Source organism: Amblyomma maculatum, chromosome 5 (genome assembly GCF_055883805.1).
Source record: "Amblyomma maculatum isolate TAMU_Amacu chromosome 5, ASM5588380v1, whole genome shotgun sequence".
NCBI lineage: Eukaryota > Metazoa > Arthropoda > Arachnida > Ixodida > Ixodidae > Amblyomma > Amblyomma maculatum.
Window position 1 is genome coordinate 110,175,884 of NC_139348.1, and position 22,140 is coordinate 110,198,023.

A 22,140-nucleotide genomic window follows, 5' to 3' on the forward strand; every position below is an offset into this window, starting at 1 on the left:
ATGTGATACAGTGAAATCTCATTACTACGAACACCATATTAACGAACTTTTCAAATTAACGAATTTTTTAAGAATCCCCGGCAGATTTGCCATGTTTTCAATGTAAAACTATTTCAGAATTACGAATTTCAAAATAGCGTATATTTCAGAGTAACGAACGTATTTTATTTCTTGTTCTATAATTTTGGAACATCAGTATTACAAATTTGGCTAAAATTAACAGCACCACAGCTTGCAACTCTCGCATGAAACGAAACAGAAACCGCCGTTTCTGTGTGTATGGTCCGTGGGCTGTAGCTATCGTCACCAGGACATCTAGGACCAGCTCCTAGCGCCACCATGAAGCTATGGTTTATTACGCAGTAGCCAGTAGGCCTAGCTGCCTGCGTTTTTTTTCTTCCTGTGTTGTGTGCCGTACGCGACTCGGTGGTTCGTGCGTTCGCGCGTGCGGGACGGTATTTTTTTTTCTTTTTTGTCGCTGATTATCTTATTACGAAGTTTGTGCGAGATTGGCGATGATATTAGCCAGAAAAGTGCCAAGAAGATATGAACGCAGCTGCTTTCACTGCAAGAAATCGACGCAGGGAAAAAGCGATTCGGCCTCTACAGACAGCTAGCATTGCCCCATCGACTACCGCGATCATTATGAAAGACTGAGACAAGATTTTCAAAGCTCAGGGAGCATTGAAGATGGGGTCATAAAAAACTCCGATGTTTTATTATTTTTTTTTTTTTGCACATGGACAAAGTCCGTACTTTCATCGCTCGGTGCAATCACGCACGCGATGAGGTGTTCCGGAAAGCGGAAGGTGTATGTGCTGTAGTGGTGTAATGTAGTGCGCGGTTGTGTTTGCTGCACGCGGCAGAAGAAAATAATGGATTTCTTCAAATAAATCAGCTTTGGAGTAAGTGCAACCTTTTCTTGTGAGGTTTTGCTTGTCTACACACGTGCCTACTGCCAAGGTACGTCATTTTCATACCTAAGTTTGACCACTGGCTTATAATCGCAGATTTTTCATTACAACGATATTTCAAAATAACGAATGATTTTTCGCGGTCCTGCGGGATTCGTTATATCGAGATTTGACTGTAGTTAGCAAGAGGGAACGGAAATGCAGATCCCCAAGGATGTTGCAGAGTCTTCTGCCAAGCCCACACTTCTTTGCTTTTCTCTCTTTTTTGTCTCGGAGCATTCAGAGTGATGAAAGAGAGGCACCCAAGCTGCAGTGTAACACTTCAAGAATTTAACTAGTCATGCGTCGCCATGCAACATCTTTTTCACCTCTGCAAGCAGTACTCGTAAGGCCACTACCTTCTCCTCTCTCCTTCCCCCCAAAGGAAGCCAAGCAATGCATAAATTTTATCTGTATTTCACCATATACTATGCCTTTCGTTACATAGCTAACACAAGAAACACTACTTGGTAGAACACAAAAAGAAAAACAAATAGCAAGTTTTAATTCACTCTAAAAGCTTGCGCAGGAACCATATACAGTCAAATTTCGAAATAACAAATCCCGCGGGACCACAAAATATTGTTCGTTATTTTGAAATATTGTTGTAATGAAACATCTGCGATTATAAGCCAGTGCTCAAGCCTGAGTGAAAATGACGTGCTTTGGCAGTCGGCACGTGTGTAGACAAGCAAAACCTCAAATGGAAGCGTTGCACTAACTCCAAAGCTGATTTATTTGAAGAAATAAATTATTTTTTTGTAATGTAGTGTGCAAACACGACCACACACTACATTACACCACTACAGCACATACACCTTCCACTTTGTGCAACGCCTCATCGGGTGCGTGATTTCACCAAGGAATGAAAATATGAACTTTGTCCATGTGCAAAAAAACATCAGAATTTAATATGACCTCATCTTCAGTGCTCTCTGAAGTTTGAAAATCTTGTTTCGGTCTTTCAAAATGGTTGCGGCGGTCGATGGGGCAATGTTAGTTGTCTGTAGAGGCCAATTCGCTTTTTCCCTGCGTCAATATCTGGCAGTGAAAGCAGCTGCATTCCTATCTTGGCACTTCGCTGGCTACAATCATCGCCAAACTCACACAAGCTTTGCAATAAGATAATTCACACACACACACACACACACATACACACAAAAAAAGTCTCACACGCGCGAATGGCGCGAACGTCCGACCTGCAAACGACACACAACACAGGAAGAAAAATGGCAGGCGGCTAAGCCTGCTGGCTACTGCGTAATAAACCACAGCTTTGTAGTGGCACTAGGAGCTGGTACTAGATATGCTGATGATGAGATATGAGATATACACCCCGTAACAATATCTCCAGCCCACGAACTATACACACAGAAACGGCGGTTTCTATTTCACGTGAGAGTTGCAAGCTGCGGTGCTGTTAATTTCAGCCGAATTCGTATTACTGATGAATAGTTTTACATCGAAAACATAGGAAATCTGCCGGGGATTCTTTAAAAATTTGTTAATGCGGTGTTCGCAGTAATGAGATTTCACTGTAGAGGGGGGAATCATGAACACAGGTGAATTTCAAGCAAAATACAAAAGGCAAACAAGGACAAACTGAAGTCTACCTGTATTGAAAGATTACCGTGTTTCAATGACGATATTTTTCACAAAAGTCGGCCTGCAGTGAATGGTTGCTGTGTTTTAATAAAAAAGAAGGTGTTTTTTTTTCTTTTTTCAGAAATCAAGCTTTTTAAAAAAGCTAGAAATGGCTGAAAAATGAAGAGCAGGTATTGCCGCCACCATCTGGTTTTTAAGCAAAACTGCGGCGATGTCAAAACGGTTTTCGGCACATGGGCCTCCGAACACTTCCCACTGAAACCCTACTGCCTTCTAAATGGTGGCCACTTTCCTGTCTTGACTCTACTAGCACTGGAATCGAATGGGAGCAAGACAAGAAATGTTCCACTATTAAATTGAATTTCTCCACAAATTAAAGCACTTTTCGCTGTCAAGCAAACATCAGCGCAGCCAGAAAAAGCTACATAAGAAACCATTACTGACAATAAAAATTGGACAGAGTTCACACTTAGACTGCCTCTAACAACAACTGCACAAGATTTCAAGCATCCCTAAGACCTGCATGCACAGTTACTTTTTTGCCAGCTGTCGGTAACTACCAGGGCCAAATATCACCAGTGTTCAACTCCAACCTGGTTCACGTTTGATCAATATACGACTGAGTGACAACTTTGCTCACCTTGATCAGACGAGACCTCCTCACCCGAAGGAGTCACGTGGTTGTCGTCCTCTGGCCTAAATTGCAGTGTCCAGTTGGACAGAGCCTCAATGTCCTCCTTGCACAGGTGAACTGGAAGAAATGGAGCACCATAGGTAACTATTCGCAGCTCTCTCCACAGTGGTCTGAATGACGTTTACCTCAAGGAACTCTCAAACAGCCGTTCATGTGCATGCACTCGCAGTATATAGTGACTTACTAACTCAGTTTGCTGTTAAACGCCAAGGGTTAAAGCTATAGTGGTCATATTTAAATTAACATAAAATGCGGAAAAAGTCATATACTCCGGTTTAGAATGCACCAGGAAGCTCTACATGATTGGAATCAGCCCTCAGTGCACCGGTGCGGACTGTGATGCAAGGCAGGTTTTGGAATATATATATGCAATAATTTCACATGCATGTAGTTTATGGAGGATCCTTATGCACTTTCAGCACCAACAACGGCAGCAAACAACTGCCCCAGTTTCTTATAAAATCATTTAAAATGAAGTTTTAGCCCAGCTAATTCATTAAATCACTCAAACATAACGTCGTGTTAGAGTTCTGTCGCCCATGACTGTAGAATCCTACTAGATAGTAAACTTAGATACAGTAAAGTGAAACTGAGGTCCCAGTTCGTCTTCCAGATGACTGCACATTTTTTACCCTTTATAGTAAAGGGCGTTCAGCTACGGCGACATACTTCCTACAAAATTATATTGCCACACGGGTGCAACCTAGGATTGCGAGGCAAATTTTTCTTTTTCGAAACGAACAATAAAACGGCGTAATTTTTTGTCTCTAATCTTACCACCAGGCTCACCAGCTTGAGGAGAAACCTACTTTATGTGGGCTTTGGGCTGTGAGGCAAAGCATGTGGCGCATAGGAGAAAAAAAACTAAAGCCAGCTACGGACATGGAATGAAGGTGGCACGGTTCTATAAACATGCACTGACATTACACTGCACATGGGCGCCTGGCTTTTGGCCTCCATCAAAAAGCGGCCGCCGAGGCCGGGATTCGATCCTGCATCCTGGGGCAGAGTAATCGAGGGAAGAAAGAGTCGAACGTATGCAGCACTGTGCAGGGTGAAGTACAAGGCAATGTTGGCCAGAAGCAGAGGTGCAGAGTGTGCAATTTTGCCATGCTTGACAGGGTGGCACACATTTCTCATATAGCACTGCCTCTTAAATGACAGAAACAGTGGAAAACCAATGCCGTGTTCATGCAAGGCTTTTGTTTTCACATGAAATGACGCTGAATTGTATTCGTAGCCACATTTTATTCTAGCTGAAGAGGCACTTCCGCAAGTAAACAAAAACATTCTTGTAACTGAGAAAAAAAGGAAATTGCACAAAGATATAATAAGATAGGAATGAAAGATATTTTGTCAGCAGAAGCTGTCATCATTTTGCCAACATTGTCAGCAGGAGCTGTTGCCAGAGGCAGTCGAGAGCAAGAGTGAAGAATAAAGTAATAAACCTGTCTCCACCAGGAATCGAACCTCAATCTCTTGGATCCCCAGGCGAGATTCTTTATCAACTGCGCCACGCCCCAGATCGTGAAACATTCATTGTAATTCCCCTTGTCTACCGTTAGGACAGCGGGATTCCGCAAGTGACAGATACTGCACCTTTAATTTCCTATAAACGAATTATAGAACGCCGGTGAACTTTGATGCATTCTATGGAATGCTGGTTGTGTTTGACAAGGGGCATGCCATGTACCGTCACGACAGGTCATAACGTCACCAGGCGATTCATGCATATAGAAAGCTGACCCCACCAGGCATCCAATTCAGGCATTCGTGCAGCGTCTTTCATTTGCCGCTCCCTCAAACGCTGCACCACACAGCAAACAGAAGTAGGCCCAGATGCCTAGGAGGCATTAGTACACCAGGTATCAGCGGCGTTTGAAATTGATTTACACGATAGAAAAGGCACAGTATCTGTCACAATTCTTCGCAGACACACACGCTATAAAGGAAGGGAGGAAGGTGGGAGTGAAAGAAGAGAGGGAGACAGAGGGGCCAAAGTAGAGGGCTACGATCCGCTGCGCTTTAATGGCTTTTGCCTCATCGCACTTTAGTGGGCCAAAGTGCCCTCTAGACATATAACATTGTATAGAGAGAGAAAGATCTTCAGCATTGGTTAGTTTTTAGCATTGGTTAGCTATTGTAGCATATAAATTCACAAGTTCATTTTCATTTAGTGCTGAGGCTCTAAAGCACCTGTCTGGTTAGGACAGCTACATCAACTAGTAGTGGTCATTGTGCACCTTTACCGGCAACAGCAGATAGCTTCTACATAGTTCTGCCAATGAGTGATTACCATGCTGGCTAGAGCTCACCTTTCCCCTCCTTGGCAGCATCTAAGACGGCACGTTGCAGTCGGGGCATGGCGTCCACCATCTTGATGATATCATCTCGGTCGGGGTAGCGTGTGGTGTGGCGGTTGAATAGGAACAGGCCTTGTGGGTTGCAGCCTGGTAACATACACAAAAAAAAAAAAAAAAAAAGAAAAAAAAAGGAAGTAACTTCGGTAAACTTAGAAACATTGCATGTCTTCCTTCCCTGTTGCAATTCAGTCACTTCACTTTCCACACCCTCTTCCCCCAACATGGTGGGCTTGGTTAGCCTCCGACCAGCTGCAAGACCAGTTGGACTTGGTGACCCAGGCCCAGGGCATTCTCGGCGCTTAATAGCACGTTAAATAGTTGCTTCCTCCTCCTCCTCCTCCTCCTCAGTGAAGCAGTAGATGTCGCACTAACAAGTGACGTTCACAAACAAAACAATTAAGCCACAAAAAATTTCACATTTCATGCTTCAGTGTGTTTCGCAAGCTTGTCTGCCAGGCACAGAACTTCACCTTCATACTATATGTTACGCATTTCAAGTATAGTGTCCAAAGAATGTAGTCCTGTCATTTCATAATCCCAGCTTTTATAAGTAGCAATAGATGCAGACAGTACGCCCTGATGCTATGGTAACTACCAATTGCCAGCTGCTGTTAAAGAGTGATGTATATGGAGTACTACTCCGACATTAGGCAAAGAAGATCGAAATACCTGTGCCTATCCTTTCCTGTTAATTAATTATTAATTATTAGGTGAATTTCGAGCTGAAATCCATGTTTACTAGTATTATATTACGCATAATTCCAAAGCAGAAATGCAATATTTTAAAAATTAGATGTTTCCTCCGTAATAAACAACTTCGGCATCAAATTTTATTTTGTGGGCAAGTAGCTTGTTTACATTTCTTCGGATATTAATGCCCGCATGACAAAGCAGCTTACTGAATGCTGTCATGAAGCACTGTAATTTAAAGGTGTCCATAAGGTACCCACAGATAGTATCTCCCTTCTGGAGGAACTGCGTCAGCGTTCGATTGTTGGAAGGGCAAGGTGTAGGGCACCAATTTCAATACAAAGGCAACAATTTCACAACACCTCAAGACGTTTCACAAAACAGAAACACCGCAACTTGAGTTGCAACATGAGTGGGTACTAGCCTTTAATAATTCATTCCCAACACGTGAAGACATAGCAACAGTTGCGGAATGGCACCTGAAACGCAGCGTTCACAACAAACGTAGCCCGCTTAGCTCTTGTGTACGAAACTAGCCGGATTGAATGTTTTGCGGTGAGCCCAAAACACCCAGATGCTATCACAAAAGCGAATCCGTGATGTCAAGATAGCGTGCGGGCCACACTGCGTGCAGTACAGTTGTACATGCTGGTTTCGAGGCCAATGTTTCCATTGCACATTCTTTTCTCATTCTGTGTGGCCTAAGACGCGCAGTTTATAAGTTGTTATTGAGGAATAGTGATGACGATCAAAGTGGTCATGCCGAAACAATTGCAGCCGCCCGTTGCATTACCCTCCAAAAGCCAGCTGCTTCTGTTTGCTCTGTGTCTCTGAATGTGCTGATCCAAGGAAAGCACATCGCTTCCAGTCAGATGCAAAGCCACCCGTCAAATGCACCGTGACATGATGCAGTAATGTGCTACCGGGAGCTGCATTTCACTTCCTGACTCATGAGAGCAGCAACTCTTGATGGCCATCAGCGAAATTACTCTATGCAAAGCCTAACAGTCCCGCACATGGGCACTAGACCTGCAATAAGTGCAAAACAGTGCTAATTTGGAAATCTCGCAATATTTCACTGTGGGCTTAGATGAGCTGGTAATTTGCAATTTCTGAACATCTGGGAGGTTTGAATATTCACACACCCCTACCAAGAATCCTTTTACTACAACAGAAAGTGTGATCCTTGATGCTTGTCGAAATTTCAGTCTTCATGTTTTCCTTTCAGAGCATGCTGCACCTATGAGCGATTTCTTAGTTTAAGGTGAATAGAGCGCTTTTTCTGTTGTAAATGGGGTTGTTTTATATCCAGACCAGGAGCAAAAGTAAATAAATGCAATGAGCTAAAATGATGGAACAACAATGAGTTTGGTATTATATCCTCCGCCGTTTTCATGCAGAGAGATTTTTGCATAACTAGTAATACCGATTTGTCATCATAGTAATTTACAGTGTCAAGTGCACCTTAGAAATTGAAATTGATCCATGACTCCTGGGGTGTACATATGACGACTTATAGCATCTGAGCATTATGATTTTCAACCATTGTGCCCCTTTGTAAAACACTCTGTAACTGCCTCGAAGATAGTAATCACTGGACTTTTGAATAGGAAACTGGCGTTAGGGATGGCTGGATGTACTGTTCTGGCAGAAAGAATGCTTGTTTTAACGACTGACATCTGAAAGGGTTAATAGCTTTGCAGAAAACTCACCTGGAACAACGTATTCCCTTTGCGCGTCCAATTTGTACATCTTGGCCAGGACTCGGTAGTCAGTCTTGGTGGCATAGAGGTGGTAGGCACTCTCGTCGCCATGGTAACAGGTGTCAACACGGGAGTCGGGGTAGCACACGGGCCCATCCTGGCGAAGGAGCAGGTATAGGACGACACCGATGATCACCAACACTGCCAGAAGCTGAAAGAAATCAAACGGGACGTTACTTCACTGAATGTCGATCCAGAATACAGAATGATGTAAGGCAGTCCTACTAGGTCAAAACAAAAAAATCGCCTGGCTTGCTTTTTACGACATTAGAAGCATTTACCACATGAGCCAAATTTTCACAAGTTTAGTGACACTATTGTTTCCCAAGCAAAGTTGCAAGTAAATATGAATTCTCTATCCTTCAATAAAGTAATAGTGATGACTATAGTTCCCATGGTAGAAAGGGCTGCACTGCTCTCAGAATGTGCCTTTTTAAATTAAATATATTCAAGGTCCCATGAAATGCCAATCAATGAATAGCTGAATTACAGCCAGCACTAACAAAAAATTGAGTGAATTCCTCATTAATCAGCTCGTTTGGGCTATCAAGTGAACTTGACGCTAAGAGCAACATACATTAGTGGCATGGGTACGCTCCACAAAGTAGCAGTCCTTTACTCGTGTCATACTAATTGTACCCTTTTTTTGTTTTTAAGCATTTGTTTTTCAAATTATAGTTGACGGACTGCACAAGGAGCTGCTGATATGTTAGCTAACCACAGCTCAAAGAAACTAGTGCACTGTACACAGCATTTGTTCAAATAACAAATGACAAAAAAAGAAATAGTACAACGGCAACTACCAACAGTGCCTTGCACAAGGTTTTTGAGGAAAATGTTTCAACTTAAATTTCATCAATGGTTTCTGGAAACTCTATGCCTCACACTTGCTTTGTACACTTGCCACATACCTTCGAGTTTATCCGTGCACAAGGAAAGAAAATATTGTTAAAATTTGATGACAGTGGTATCTCACTAATATTACAACGCTGCCACATAAATACCACATGTTCGTATAGCTAAATTTTGCTGATTGCACAGAGTGATTAAGAACTGAAATGTTTACGGATGGTTTAACTCCACCCATTACTGTAGCATTATGTGAAAGCGTCCAAATTTACCCTTTCCACCCATATTTAAGAACCTTCCAACCTAATTCAGTCTGAATTGGGAGTGGGCCAAGTCGGCTTTGAATTTGGGTCAACTCAATCTTCAAACTGCATAAAAGCCGAATTCCTGGCTGGGCCAAGTCTTAGTCAAACATTCTCTCACATTTAATGCAGTTTAATATGATAATGCGATAGCGGTGTGTTTGGATCCATTACGTACAGATGGAAGTTGAAGATCACAACATAATATGCAGAGAGCGAGAGAGTGACAGGAAAAGACACAGGGTGTCAGCTGCGGCAATAGCTACTCGCCTTCTATGAGAAATTCCTGGGTTCAAATCCACTCTGCTCTAACATCTTTGCTTTTCCCCCTGAGCTCTGCAAAGGCTCATGAACGAAGATAAGCAGAATGTTTTAACACGTTAGGCAGTGTTTCCACACTAAAACTGCTAACGTCTCTGGGAACACAGCATTACTTTTTAGAATGTCAAGACCTTCCCAGGTAAGGTGCAAAGGAAAAATCAGGTTCAGTTTGTTATTTGTGCTCTTGTTAAGTAAACAAACAACCTCAACTACTATGCCTCTCATGCCACATAAAAGCTTGGTGCATGCCGCTTTCTAGACAGACAAGACACTGCACTCAGGATGCAACGGCATGTAGCCAGAGTTAAATGACGTGTGGGGCAGTGCAGTGCTAACTGAAGTGCCCCCTTCCTCCTCCTTCGCACTAATAACTGGAACACTAACGCTTCTTTTTACACTACTATATATGCTGTGTTTTGAGGATGAACCAGCATGACAAACCTCTTACCACAACATGTGAGGTCACAAAACTACTTAGTGCACGCTTATTTCGAGCATTCAATCCAGGCTCTGACAAAGCACTGCCGTTGTATTTGACAGCTTATAAAATTACAGTTTTCAATGACAGTGAGCTTTTTGCCATAAGACAGGCAAAGTCGAGTGCATATTTTGTCAGCGTAAAATCAAAGACAGGACTAAAGGAGAAAGACAAGGGACAAACGCTGACAGGCAAAGTCAATAGCGATAGGCCAACTTTAATTTATCCTCAGCGCCGCTTTGAGGATAACCTTCTGCCATTAGGAATTTTGCACCGAAAACCATGTTAAACTGCAATTTTGGTTTTACAAAAAGTGCTTGAATTACACTGTTCAAATGGGACTCCCGCTCCCCACCTTCCCTACCGAGTGACAGACCCATAAATACACTCCTGGTCGAGACCTACAAGTTTTCCCGGTATCGGCATAAATTTCTGACATAGCATGTTTCAGATAACCCTTGATGCAAAATTGGTTGAATAGCACTACTTTTAGCATCAGACAGCATAGCTAAAACTTAGACATTAGGCTTCATAGTAATAAGCATAGAGAAAAATCTAGCACTGCAGTCATACAGTGACACAGAAAATGATGGAAGCGACATGGATCTCAATCAAGTTGCCTCCAAATGCTCGTGTGGATTACTTATTCTCATTGGTCTCATTAACCTCTCCGCCAACAGTACTCATGCAAAGTGAATTGCATGCTGCAGTCTGCAGAAGCTTCCAGCATTGCAGCATGTCAATTACAGGAACTAGAGTAAGCCCATGGGACTGTTGGAATTAAGGCACATAATCAGATCGCCCGAGGTTTTCGTAACTGAACACCAATGATTTCCTCGGCCAGCTTGCCAATGTGACAAACTGCAACCTCTCTAAAATGTGCCCTGAAACAATACTGCGCATGACTAACAAGATTTTACGTGCCTTCCAGTGTTCCGCTTTACTCTCACAATCCTCTAAAGAGTCTTCTGCAAGAGTTAAACAGCGCACCTTATCCTTCAAAACATTCAAGCTGAACCCACATGAGCTCACTATGCGAGTCTTGTACATTGTGTTTTTCTCTGTCTCCTCGCCATACAATCCCCATACCATTGCCAGCCAGCCCCTTCCCCCGTATGCTGGCATGCCTGGCCCCAGCCTTTTTCATTGAGGGATCAACTAAACATAATCCAACAGGTGAATAATCTACTGGATGCTTAATTTGCATTCTAAATAAGGTAGCTAATAACCAGTACTAGATCTTAATAGAGTTGGCTGTGGATATTTTAGTACATTAGTTCTTTAGAAAGACCAAAAATAGGGCTAGTCTGATCATACAGTTTCCGAAAATTCAAAGCTGCAGGAAGAGAAAAGGACGAAAAAAAAGAAGCACAAACATGCACACGGTGAGCACTGCCCTGTGTGTGTTTGTCTCTTTTCTTGTCCCATGTTCGTGCAGTTTTGAAGTTTCTGAACTAAGCTCTGTAGGCGGGTAATACATATTTTACTCGTCCTTTTTGAACCATTGTTTTGTTGCTTACTACGTTTGGAAAAGGGCGTTCTACTCAAAAAAAGGGGCCCGCACCTTTGGTTATCAGTAAATAAAATGCTTCAGTGCAATGGCAAGAACAAGCTAACACTGCCCTGCAGTTCCCATAAACTAGTAAAAACAATGCTGCCAAAATTGCGAATTGGACCTAGTTGGTTATTCCTAGTGGTTCACCGCGCTAACACACAGAACGACAGTAAACATAACATCCGTGGTGTTGTGTTTGTTGTCGTTCTGTGTGCTAGCGCGGAGAACCACTACGATGCTGCAAAGCTACCTTTTTGTACTCCTTGCTATGCGAGCAGGGTTTCGCAATAGCGTTGTCAGGATGACATTTGAAGATTCGCGCGGATATAGGTGGCAATGAAGGCAACGTAAGAAGCGATAAGGCGCTCCGGAAGGTATGTCTGGGTGCTTCTAGAAGCAAACATGCTGAGAATAAGGAAAGCTTCCATTGAATATTATGTAAATCAAGAAGGTATCCTCCGCCTCCAATTTAGGGCAACAATGTTTTTGCTTTCTCAGATTACATTTCGCCTGTCCTCATGAATAGTCCTCACTGTGTGCGGCTACTACCACCAACGACAGCCGTGCGAACCGTATAATACGAGATATGTTTTCTTGTGAAAGCTCGGCATTAAAGTATCACAGAAAAAAGCGCTCGTGATGACACCTGTGGCAAGGTTAACAATCGTTTGCGCTAAAGGCAGCTTAACGTGTCCATAGGTAGCATCGGCATATTTCGCCTACCTGGCTGGACACACAAAACAACGAAACAGCACGCTGGTGAAGTACCCTGATGGAACAAGAGGTAGGCACCAACCTGCGCGGCAGAACATGAAGGACCGCTGCTGATACTCCTACGTTCCTCCTCGATGAGCGGTTCATCGGCTTCTTGCTGGATTTCTTGGTTCTCCCCATGACCGAGGTGACCATTTTGCAAAGTACCATTTACGTGTTTCCGAAGTCGCATTTGATTACCAAACACCGATTGCGTGTATGGTGACGCTTTCACAGGCAGGAGTACGGTGGCAGGAGAAAACAAAAGCAGCCGCCCCCGCCGCGCGATTTATTGGCCAGTCTTGGCTAGACTTCATGTAGTTTTTCTCAAGCCGCTTGACTTTCAGGTTCGGTTTCGTTTATCTGTCCAAGCTTAATTTGAGTGTTTAACAATTTACCATCCTTTTATTTCATCCATACTTGCATACCCCTCAGGTATTAAAGATTGCTTGGAAAATGAACAGAAAATGACTGAAAACAGGATTTAGTGCATTGAAAGAGCGTGCCTATCCAGAAAAACAGGAGTGCATAAAGCGCTCCGAAGTTATCCGAAGTTTCATTCTGGATCGATACCTCGCGCTGTGATAGCGGTTAACAGGCCAATCTTCAACTAGCGGCCACAAGAAATAGATGATGCTCTTCTTGAAAACAAGTACAGCGTGCTTCGAATGGGAGTAGAGGCGGTTGTAAGAGATGGTACTTACGCCGTCATATTCTTCCCGTAGGGTATTCTTCAGTCGGTAACACAAAGCAGCTCTTTTGTTGGGGTTTGTGAAACCAGGATTCGTGTAGATAATCATGGCGGTAATGATAGAAAATAGGCGAATGCCAGAGGAAATAATAAAAGGTCGTCTCAGTGAAACTGTTTCGCGTGCTCGTGTTCTAGGGTACCGATGACGATCTCTTTTTGCGACGATAGAATTTGCAGAAAAAAAAAAAAAGATGACGCGCGTGATTCCTACAGGTTTTATATAATTGGAAGAAATAAGAAAATAATTAAAAAACAATTGTTATTGGTGAATGATAAGCAATTCGTGGTTTAATTAAACAGCAGAACACCAAAAATACAGTTATACGGGCGTGTCGACCTTGCTTTTCATATGGTTGCCGCCATCTCAAGCAAAACTTTCGCATATTTAATGTGAGGTCGTCTAATTGACTGTGAGGCCTTCACTGTGGAGTCCTTCCAGCCCATATGCATATATATTATATGGTATATTTACCATTCAAAGTCAATATTACGCTAAACTAGCTATTAAGTTGTATCATACCCTAGGTTTACCTTTCCAATTAACAGTTTTTATATAAATATATCACAACTCTTGCCGGATCTTTTTTCGAATCCTCGTTCCCGTACATGCAGTAATAATTTCATTTTTGATCATATGAGAGTCCACCCGGCGTTATATATATATCATCATCATCAGCCTGACTATACCCACTGCAGGGCGAAGGCCTCTCCCATATTTCTCCACTTAACCCGGTTCTGTGCTAGCTGCATCTACTTGACCCCTGCGAACTTCTTAATCTCATCCGCCCACCTAACTTTCTGCCGCCCCCTGCTACGCTTTCCTTCCCTTGGAATCCAGTTTGTTACCCTAAGCGACCATCGGTTATCCTCTCTTCGCACTACATGTCCTGCCCATGTCCATTTCTTCTTCTTAATTTCCACTAGAATGTCGGTAGCTTGAGTAATTTCTCTGACCCACTCTGCACGTTTCCTATCTCTTAATGTTACCCCTATATATATATATATATATATATATATATATATATATATATATATATATATATATATATATATATATATACCCCCTTTAACCACGTCGTACGAGCGTGCCTGCGTGGCTTAGGGGCAGCTAGTTCGTCTGACTAGGGATTCCAGGGTCCTGGAAGGCTAGACTCTGATCTCATCTTCCCAGCTAAAAGGCGAAGTTTGAGGTGGCAACGCCTGCCAAATCGGCCATATGTATTCTCGTTACGTCACACAACCTGACGACCAATCGGGCACACTCATGTCAGTTCCCTGCTACCACCTGCCAGATGCACGGCCGTGATTTGTCGCTCACAAAGCCGACACACTGACGGCGTATTTTCGATGGGGGAATGAGTTACTTAAAGCTAACGCATTAAAAATTAAAACAAAATATATTTCAAGCACTGCGACCCAGAACCTTTTCCGTTTTTCTTACTGCGAGCGAAAAATCACAGGCATAGCTGTGGAAGATGGTAGTCGTCAGGCGACATGACTGTGCATTGCCTGGTAGGCTGCTTGTATTGGACACAGAGAGACCACATATGGAAAGTCGGGCGCAGCTCGCCAGATCGAGGGTAGCACTGCAATCGAACCCGTGGCCATCCAATACTGAGTCAGATATCCAACCTCTATGCCAGGTGGTTTTTCACATAACGAGGCAGCTTAAGACTGTATGCTAGTTAAGTAATTAGGAGATAATATAGCGGCACAAATTAAGGAATCAGAGCTAGAAGAAAAATTTACAAGGGTTCAACGCTGCTGAACCAAATGTTGAGCGAAAGCATTAGATGCGGGTGACCGAGAGTTCTTCTCTTTTTCTTCTTCCTCAGCCCACATATAAACCCCCCTCTAACCAAGCCGTATGAACGTCCCTTAGTGGCCTATAGGGGTAACGTGAATGCCAGGGTCCTAGCAGCTAATTCTGACATTACCGTCCTATGTGAAACGGGAGACCCAAGTTGGCAGCTCCTGCCAGCCCACATATAAAGCCTCGCTTTAATGAACGTGCCTGACGTCACGTATCACGTGAGCACCAGCTGCGCCTCTAGTGTGCCACGCCGACCGCTTTTGTGTCACGTGGGGTGTGACGTCACGCGCTACGCTGTGACTGCGACCGCGCTAAGCCGACCACTTGAGTTGGTAGCCCAGCTCTCACCCTAGTGTAACGTGTGGTGTGACGTCACAGCATCACGTGGGTGCGTCCGCACTACGCCGACCGCTTGAGTTGGTAGCCCAGCTCTCACCCTAGTGTAACGTGTGGTGCGACGTCACAGCATCACGTGGGTGCGGCCGCACTACGCCGACCGCTTGAGTTGGTAGCCCAGCTCTCACCCTAGTGTAACGTGTGGTGTGACGTCACAGCATCACGTGGGTGCGGCCGCACTACGCCGACCGCTTGAGTTGGTAGCCCAGCTCTCACCCTAGTGTAACGTGTGGTGTGACGTCACAGCATCACGTGGGTGCGGCCGCACTACGCCGACCGCTTGAGTTGGTAGCCCAGCTCTCACCCTAGTGTAACGTGTGGTGTGACGTCACAGCATCACGTGGGTGCGGCCGCACTACGCCGACCGCTTGAGTTGGTAGCCCAGCTCTCACCCTAGTGTCACGTGGGGTGTGACGCTACAGCGTCGCGTGGGTGTTGCCGCGCCATGCTGAAGGCTCGAAACCTAGAGTAGTATTGCTTTCGCAATAAAATGTATGTTTGCCTATAACGATCTTTAATTAAGGGGACCAAATTAAGACTAACCATAAAGCTATCAACAATGTTTAGTCAGCCTCCATCGAAGTGGAGGGAGGAAGACGTCTTTAGTGATTAGAACACGAGCTGAAAAGAATATAAAGAGGGAGAGGGAAAAAGTAGTTGGTGGCCTGCTTTTTGCGCATAATGTTTTACTATGGAAAGAAATTATTTTGCTCCGTTTTGAGCCTTAGAAAATATGTCAAAGGCTCTTGTTAAAACTTGGTGCGAAATTGCGGAAACAATATAGAGAAGAAATGTTCCAAAAAATAATGACAAAAATAAAAATGGCAGTCTGCTTCGTATTTATGCAGTCCTTACACTTTCCAGCGCGGGGGTCTTTGACCACTCTTACTGGTAAGAGGGTCTCGACCCCCTGAGACACCGCTGACTTTAAACTCTGGCTATCACACCATGCTCTATAAAGGCCATTTATCACCCGCTGTAAGAGTTTCAAGTATTCTTTCTTCCCGTCCATCATAGAATTCTGGAATAAGCTGCCACCTGATATTTTAGCTTCGAAATCTGCAGATGAATTTACTGTAAAGGTGGATTTTATTTATTTTTTATTTTTTTTTTGCCAGCAAACTTCAACATTGTGAGCAGACGCATTTATGATTGGCAGCTCTAAAACAATTCACCGAGTGCGTTTCATGTGCGTGCATCATATGTATTTACCGAAGAAGGTCTTTATGCCTACCAAACCTTTTTATTCTGTTTTTGTTTTTTCTAGGATGTATTTTAAAATGCCTGTACAATTGTTATTTTCTACACACTCCTATATGGGCTTGTAAATAAGGCCTGCAATATTATAATAAGTAGTAATAAATAAAAAATGCTCCACTTTTTCACAGCGTTTCCATTCAGAGTATTGTGTTCACACAGCCTGTAGGTGGTACGTTTACCACCTGGATGGATGGATGGATGGATGGATGGATGGATGGATAGATGGATGGATGGATGGATGGATGGATGGATGGATGGATGGATGGATGGATGGATGGATGGATGGATGGATGGATTGATTGATTGATTGATTGATTGAATATAGGAGCGTCCCCTTTGAAACGGGGTGGTAGCAGTAGCTATCATGCTCATTTTTTTTCCTATATCTTAATTATTGATTTAGATTGGTTAACTAAACCATAATTCTATTTATTAAACTTTTGTTTCTACATTACTAACATTATGTCACTTCTCTACTTTTAAGCCACCAATCTTGCAGTCGATTTTTGCTAGCTTCCACCGCCGGTTTATTCACCTGGCCACTGGTATCTCTAAACCCCAAAGCTTCAGGAACAGTGACTGCGCCTGCATCAACTTTTCTGGGTGGATACCATTACATTCGAGTATAATATGGTCAATTGTTTCACTGGAGTTACCACATACAGCACATGCGTCATCTCCATTGTTAAATTTCTTTTTGTAGCTGCGTGTTCTAAGGCACCCTGATCTAGCTTCAAAAAGTAGGGCACTGCCTGTTGAGTTATCAAAGAAAGCTTCCTTCCTGATCTGCATTTTCCACTTTCGGTATAGTTCCGCACTCTGTTTCTTTTCCATCGAATTTATCCAATTACCTTCTGTGTTTTTCACCTGTTGCTTAATGCTCTATTTCTGCAGGCAGTGTTAGGCGCCCTCGTGTCTGGAATATTATAAGCGACACCTGCAGGCCAATTGCACGCGTTGCGAAGCAACGCAGGATATGGACGTAGTGGTATGCTCCAGTTTAATTTATACTACCCGGGGACCTTTAACGTGCATTGACGTTGCAGCGCCTAGCACGCTGTTGACGGAGCGCAGAGGCATTCCACGCGGGGTGCACAACGCTGTCAGAGTTGTGCAGTGGTACCGCAGCAACTGCCAAAGCTCATTTGTAGCCAGGGTTACTTTCTCCGACAACAAATGTGGCCGCGGTCTTCCCACTTTGGTAAGCCACATCTTCCATCGAAATGCGGTCGCCAATGCGGCCGGGCTCGAACCAGGATGTACTACCGCGACAGGCAATCACATATCACCAGACACGCACATAGCACCTTCCGCCTTACACATATGCATATCATGTGCATAAACTGAAACGCGACCACTAAAACTTTATTCACACTTCTATGCACAGATCTTAGCGTCGCTGCACTAAAAATCACGCCTACTGGCGTTCAGGATCTCTCGACCTAGTTTTCGTTTTTTTACATTTTCGTTTGAATTGTCTCGTTGGCGCTTTAACGCGACACCCGCTGCGTATGTTGCGGGTGATGCCGCAAAGAGCACACATATCACAATAAACCTTTTTACACCCTTAAAGGTGTAACTCTGTCCCCGGGCTAACACCTTACGAGTAGGGCAGCACGGCGTCACCGTGGAACATATCCTTCGTTGTGCAAATGTGATTTGTTTGGCGTCGAAAAGCGGATGCTGTGTTCTATTGAGACCGCAGTGCGCGGCAGCAGTTTTTGGCTTTCACTCAGCATTTCTCTCTTTCACTTTTTCTTAAATGCCCCTCTTCCTTTTTACACAACGCAGGGTAGCCCTGATTGTTATCTGCCGTGCCTTACCCCTGCCATGCGGTTTTTCACGTAGGGTATTAGGCCTGAGACAGTCGAGCACCCTTTTTGCACTCAAAAAGGTGCAAAAATGTTTAGTGTGTATTACGATAAACATGACGACTAACATGACCAAGAAATCATTTGCAATTGTCGGTTACGAAAAAAGAAATAATTGTATAAGGCCCTTGATATCAGCGCTCAATTATAAGGAAGTGTAATTCATTACAGCCCATTCAGACCCGCTATACAAAGAGGGCCTGTACGGCTTTTATACTTGCGAGAAAGAAAATATGGAGCAAAAAAGCAACACTATCAGAACTAGTCAATAAAACTTGCTTTAGAGAAGTCATACTTCCCACGGAACAGAAGAGCCCAGCAGACGACGCTCTCTCTAGAAGCATTGACGATGCTCATGCTCGGTCCCTCTCCTGGTTTTCTTACAAACAAACAAACAAACAGACAAACAAACAAACAAACAAACAAACAAACAGACAAACAAGCAAACAAACAAAAAAACACACGCAAACGAACAATTGGAATCCATTGGAAATTTCCAGGTGGAATTATCTGGAGCCAAATGAACCAATTGTGTTTTCACTCCACCAATTGCTGTGAATGGGTGAGACCCATTGTGCACAGTCAGTCTAACCGGACAAATTGATAGGGTTCATTGAGCCAGACACAATGCATGTGATGGGCTCAGTGGGACGTAGCAGATGGATCCAATGGGTCACACGCACAGCATACAATGGGTACACTGGGGCATACGAATTGGGGCAATAGAAAAGCTGCCAATTTACATTTCCTTTGGCCATGTCGCGAAACCTACTGGAATTATATGCTTTGATGGGAACCAAGACTGACGGGTAAACATACGTCGCATGCAATAAGCGTTATTAAAAATATAATGGTTATAATCTATTTGTCAAAAATGCAAATGCTCACACGGATGCATTGGGTACAGTTGGACAGGTCAATTGGATGCAGTTGGTGAGACCAACAGGGCTATAAGTTTGCAAATCTTGATCGAACTCATTTGGAACATGAACGACCCATTACAGGCGTGCAAAAGGCTCTTTGCATTGCTAGCTGCTGGGTCAGAATGGGCTATCTATTGATCTGAAACGTGAATTACAATTCGAAACAACTGGAGATTCCATTTGAGCTGTCCAATTGGAACGAGCTAGGATTCCACCTGAAGCCCTTGAGTCCCACTGGAACAAGATGGGGATCCCTCTGGATTTCAATGTCATTCTTTTTTTTTTTTTTTGCTGGAATTTCACCTGGAAATCGGTGATCGCTTGAGATCACTAAAAATACGGAAGACTATATTAGATGAAAGCTTGGCTGGTATATTATAATATAAATGGTGTGCCACGCCTAAGCACGTTTGACACACCTAATAAACGGAGGCTTCAAAACCACGCTTTCGCAGTTAGAAATTGTTGAGCTGGGCGTCGTCAAGAGTCGAGTTGTAGTTACATGTAGGGGGAATTACTGCTGCCCACCCTCTCGTAAGGGAAAAATGTTCTACGAAAAAAAAGCATTCCCCATCATTTTGATTGATATTTTTTTGGATAAAGGAACTTCAAAAAATGTTTTCCCAAATAGCACAATTTCTTTTTATCCCCGTTACGCAACCCTTCTCCTCTGTTTTCGAAACTGACAACTGTACCAATATATATATATATATATATATATATATATATATATATATATATATATATATATATATATTGTAACGGATGCAATGGTTTTAATACGGGTGAACGTCGTATGAAGGAAGGACGCACACGGATCAGAAACCCGGATCAGTCTGCGCGCGCCTCGCTTCCTTTGCTTCTTCTTCTTCTTCTGCATCTATATATGTAATATATATATATATATATATATATATATATATATATATTTCTGCCACAATGCAAAACAGCGATGTAAAGATTGCGTGCAGGTCTGACTGAACGGGGTCCTCTAAGGCGGCTTCACCATGAAGAAGCCTTGCGAACTTAAGTATACCACCGCACTCCGGGGAGAAGTAGCAGCTCATACATAGAAACGCGTACTTGACACGTAATAAAACTCATTATGCTTAAAATCTTCTGTCGCGGAATGGCGGCGTTTGGGCGGATAGATGGAGGCGAAAAGCAAGGCGCCCGTGTGCTGTGCGATGTCAGTGCACGTTAAAGAACCCCAGGTGGTCGAAATTTCCGGAGTCCTCCACTAAGGCGTCTCTCATAGCCTGAGTTGCTTTGGGACGTTAAACCCCACAAACCATAATTCATTATTAAAGACTCGTACAGAAAACGAGCAGGCGGGTCCACATTCACGGGGTTGATCGGCGAATAATTAATTGCCAGTGGGACCTTGGTTACATCAGCGTTCGGCATTGTTGCAAAACGCACTCTCAACTACCTAAATTTACGCGTATACCTTTGAAGATTGCCGTATCCAACTCCTGCAGTTCCTGTGGCGCTCGGCGCTTAGCTATTTAGCCGGAATACCATGGCTGGCACACGGCCTCGACGGCAACGTTTCGATGGAGGCGAAACGAAAAAAAGGCACCCCTGTGTTGCACTATGTCAGCGCGTTTTAAGGATCCCCGGGTGGCAAACGTAATTCCGCAGCCCTCTCCACCGCTTTTTATCCGACCTTCCTGCCTCCTCTCATAGCGCAGTTGAAGTTTCCGCAGAGAAGTTGGGCAGATTTCATATCCTCAAACTCACTTTTCATTTCCTTTTAAAAAATGTCACCGTCCATTCAAAGCGCCAAGAGTTTTCCCCAGATCCGTTGTGTGATGGGCAAATCTTGCTTTTTTTATTTATTTACACAGTGCTACAGATATTCTGTTATAAGTCAAGGCAAAGAGGGCAGAAAAAAAATACAAACATCATTCAATAAAAGCGCAGGCAACGTCATTAAAACTATCAGAACAAATAAAATCGCATAATAACAACATTAATCCAAAATATGTCATCAAGCGCCTTCCCAAAGTCAACAGCCGATATCACTAGCTCGTAGCTGCAGAGAATTGAATTCGTCAGTTGATCTCACAAAATGAAGAAAATTTAACAGTTCTCTTGCGGCAGCTGTCACTTTACACTTTTCAATTTTTTTTTTTTTTTAAATTGCTTCCTCCCGCCCTTTCAGAGCCGGAACAAGGCTTGTCGCCTCTTATAACGTCATCCCTTAGAGCGGACACGTACTGCCATCGCGGTGTTCCGCTTTTGCTGCGAAGGGCGAGCTAAAAGGGAGTCTGCGTAATACACGCTGACCAGGCCGTGGGCGCGGCATGTACGAGAAGACACGAAGATTCGTGCGGCAGCCTAAACGGGCGCGCGCTTTAATTCGGTGGCCTTGCGAGCTTCGGTGGCTGCGTGAGAGCTCTAAGTGCTCGGAGAAGATGTCAGGTTGCCTCGCCACGACGACTCACGCGCGCGTGGCGTGCTCCGCAACACTCGCTACATGGGAAGCCGAATTGCGCAAACTACCATCATCGGGTGCGATATACGTATAATGATAGAGTCGCGACAAGGAATTTCGCCATGCCCCTTGATGACGCTCCTTCTTTATTTATACGATCTCGACGACGTTCATAGGATGTGGCAACGAATAGTTAGACAGAGATACGTTGCGTTGTAATTTTGTAATTTTCGGTCGCGTTCGTGCACTTCACAGGTGTTGCCCAAGCAAAGAAAGCGGAACCTTATCCAGCACCAGCTTGAGTAAACTAACATACTGACATGCACTTTATTCAAAACAGACGTCAGTCAGCCTTCGGAT

General features: G+C 43.7%; 1 protein-coding gene across 2 annotated transcripts in view; it reads right to left on the bottom strand.

Annotated features, from left to right (window-relative positions):
* LOC146189236 (multiple inositol polyphosphate phosphatase 1-like) overlaps positions 1-22,140 on the bottom strand; it is a 74,159-nt gene that overhangs the window by 20,171 nt on the left and 31,848 nt on the right. Inside the window, exons 1-4 of one of the 2 annotated variants that reach the window (XM_084604132.1) lie at positions 12,370-12,615; positions 8,018-8,219; positions 5,568-5,702; positions 3,199-3,309 (exon numbers count right to left, since the gene is read on the bottom strand). In XM_084604132.1, the coding sequence (XP_084460258.1) occupies positions 3,199-3,309; positions 5,568-5,702; positions 8,018-8,219; positions 12,370-12,519 (598 nt within the window). In that variant the 5' untranslated portion in view covers positions 12,520-12,615. Of the gene's footprint in view, positions 1-3,198; positions 3,310-5,567; positions 5,703-8,017; positions 8,220-12,369; positions 12,616-22,140 lie in introns of those variants that run through there. The other variant, XM_084604133.1, reaches the window with a different exon arrangement.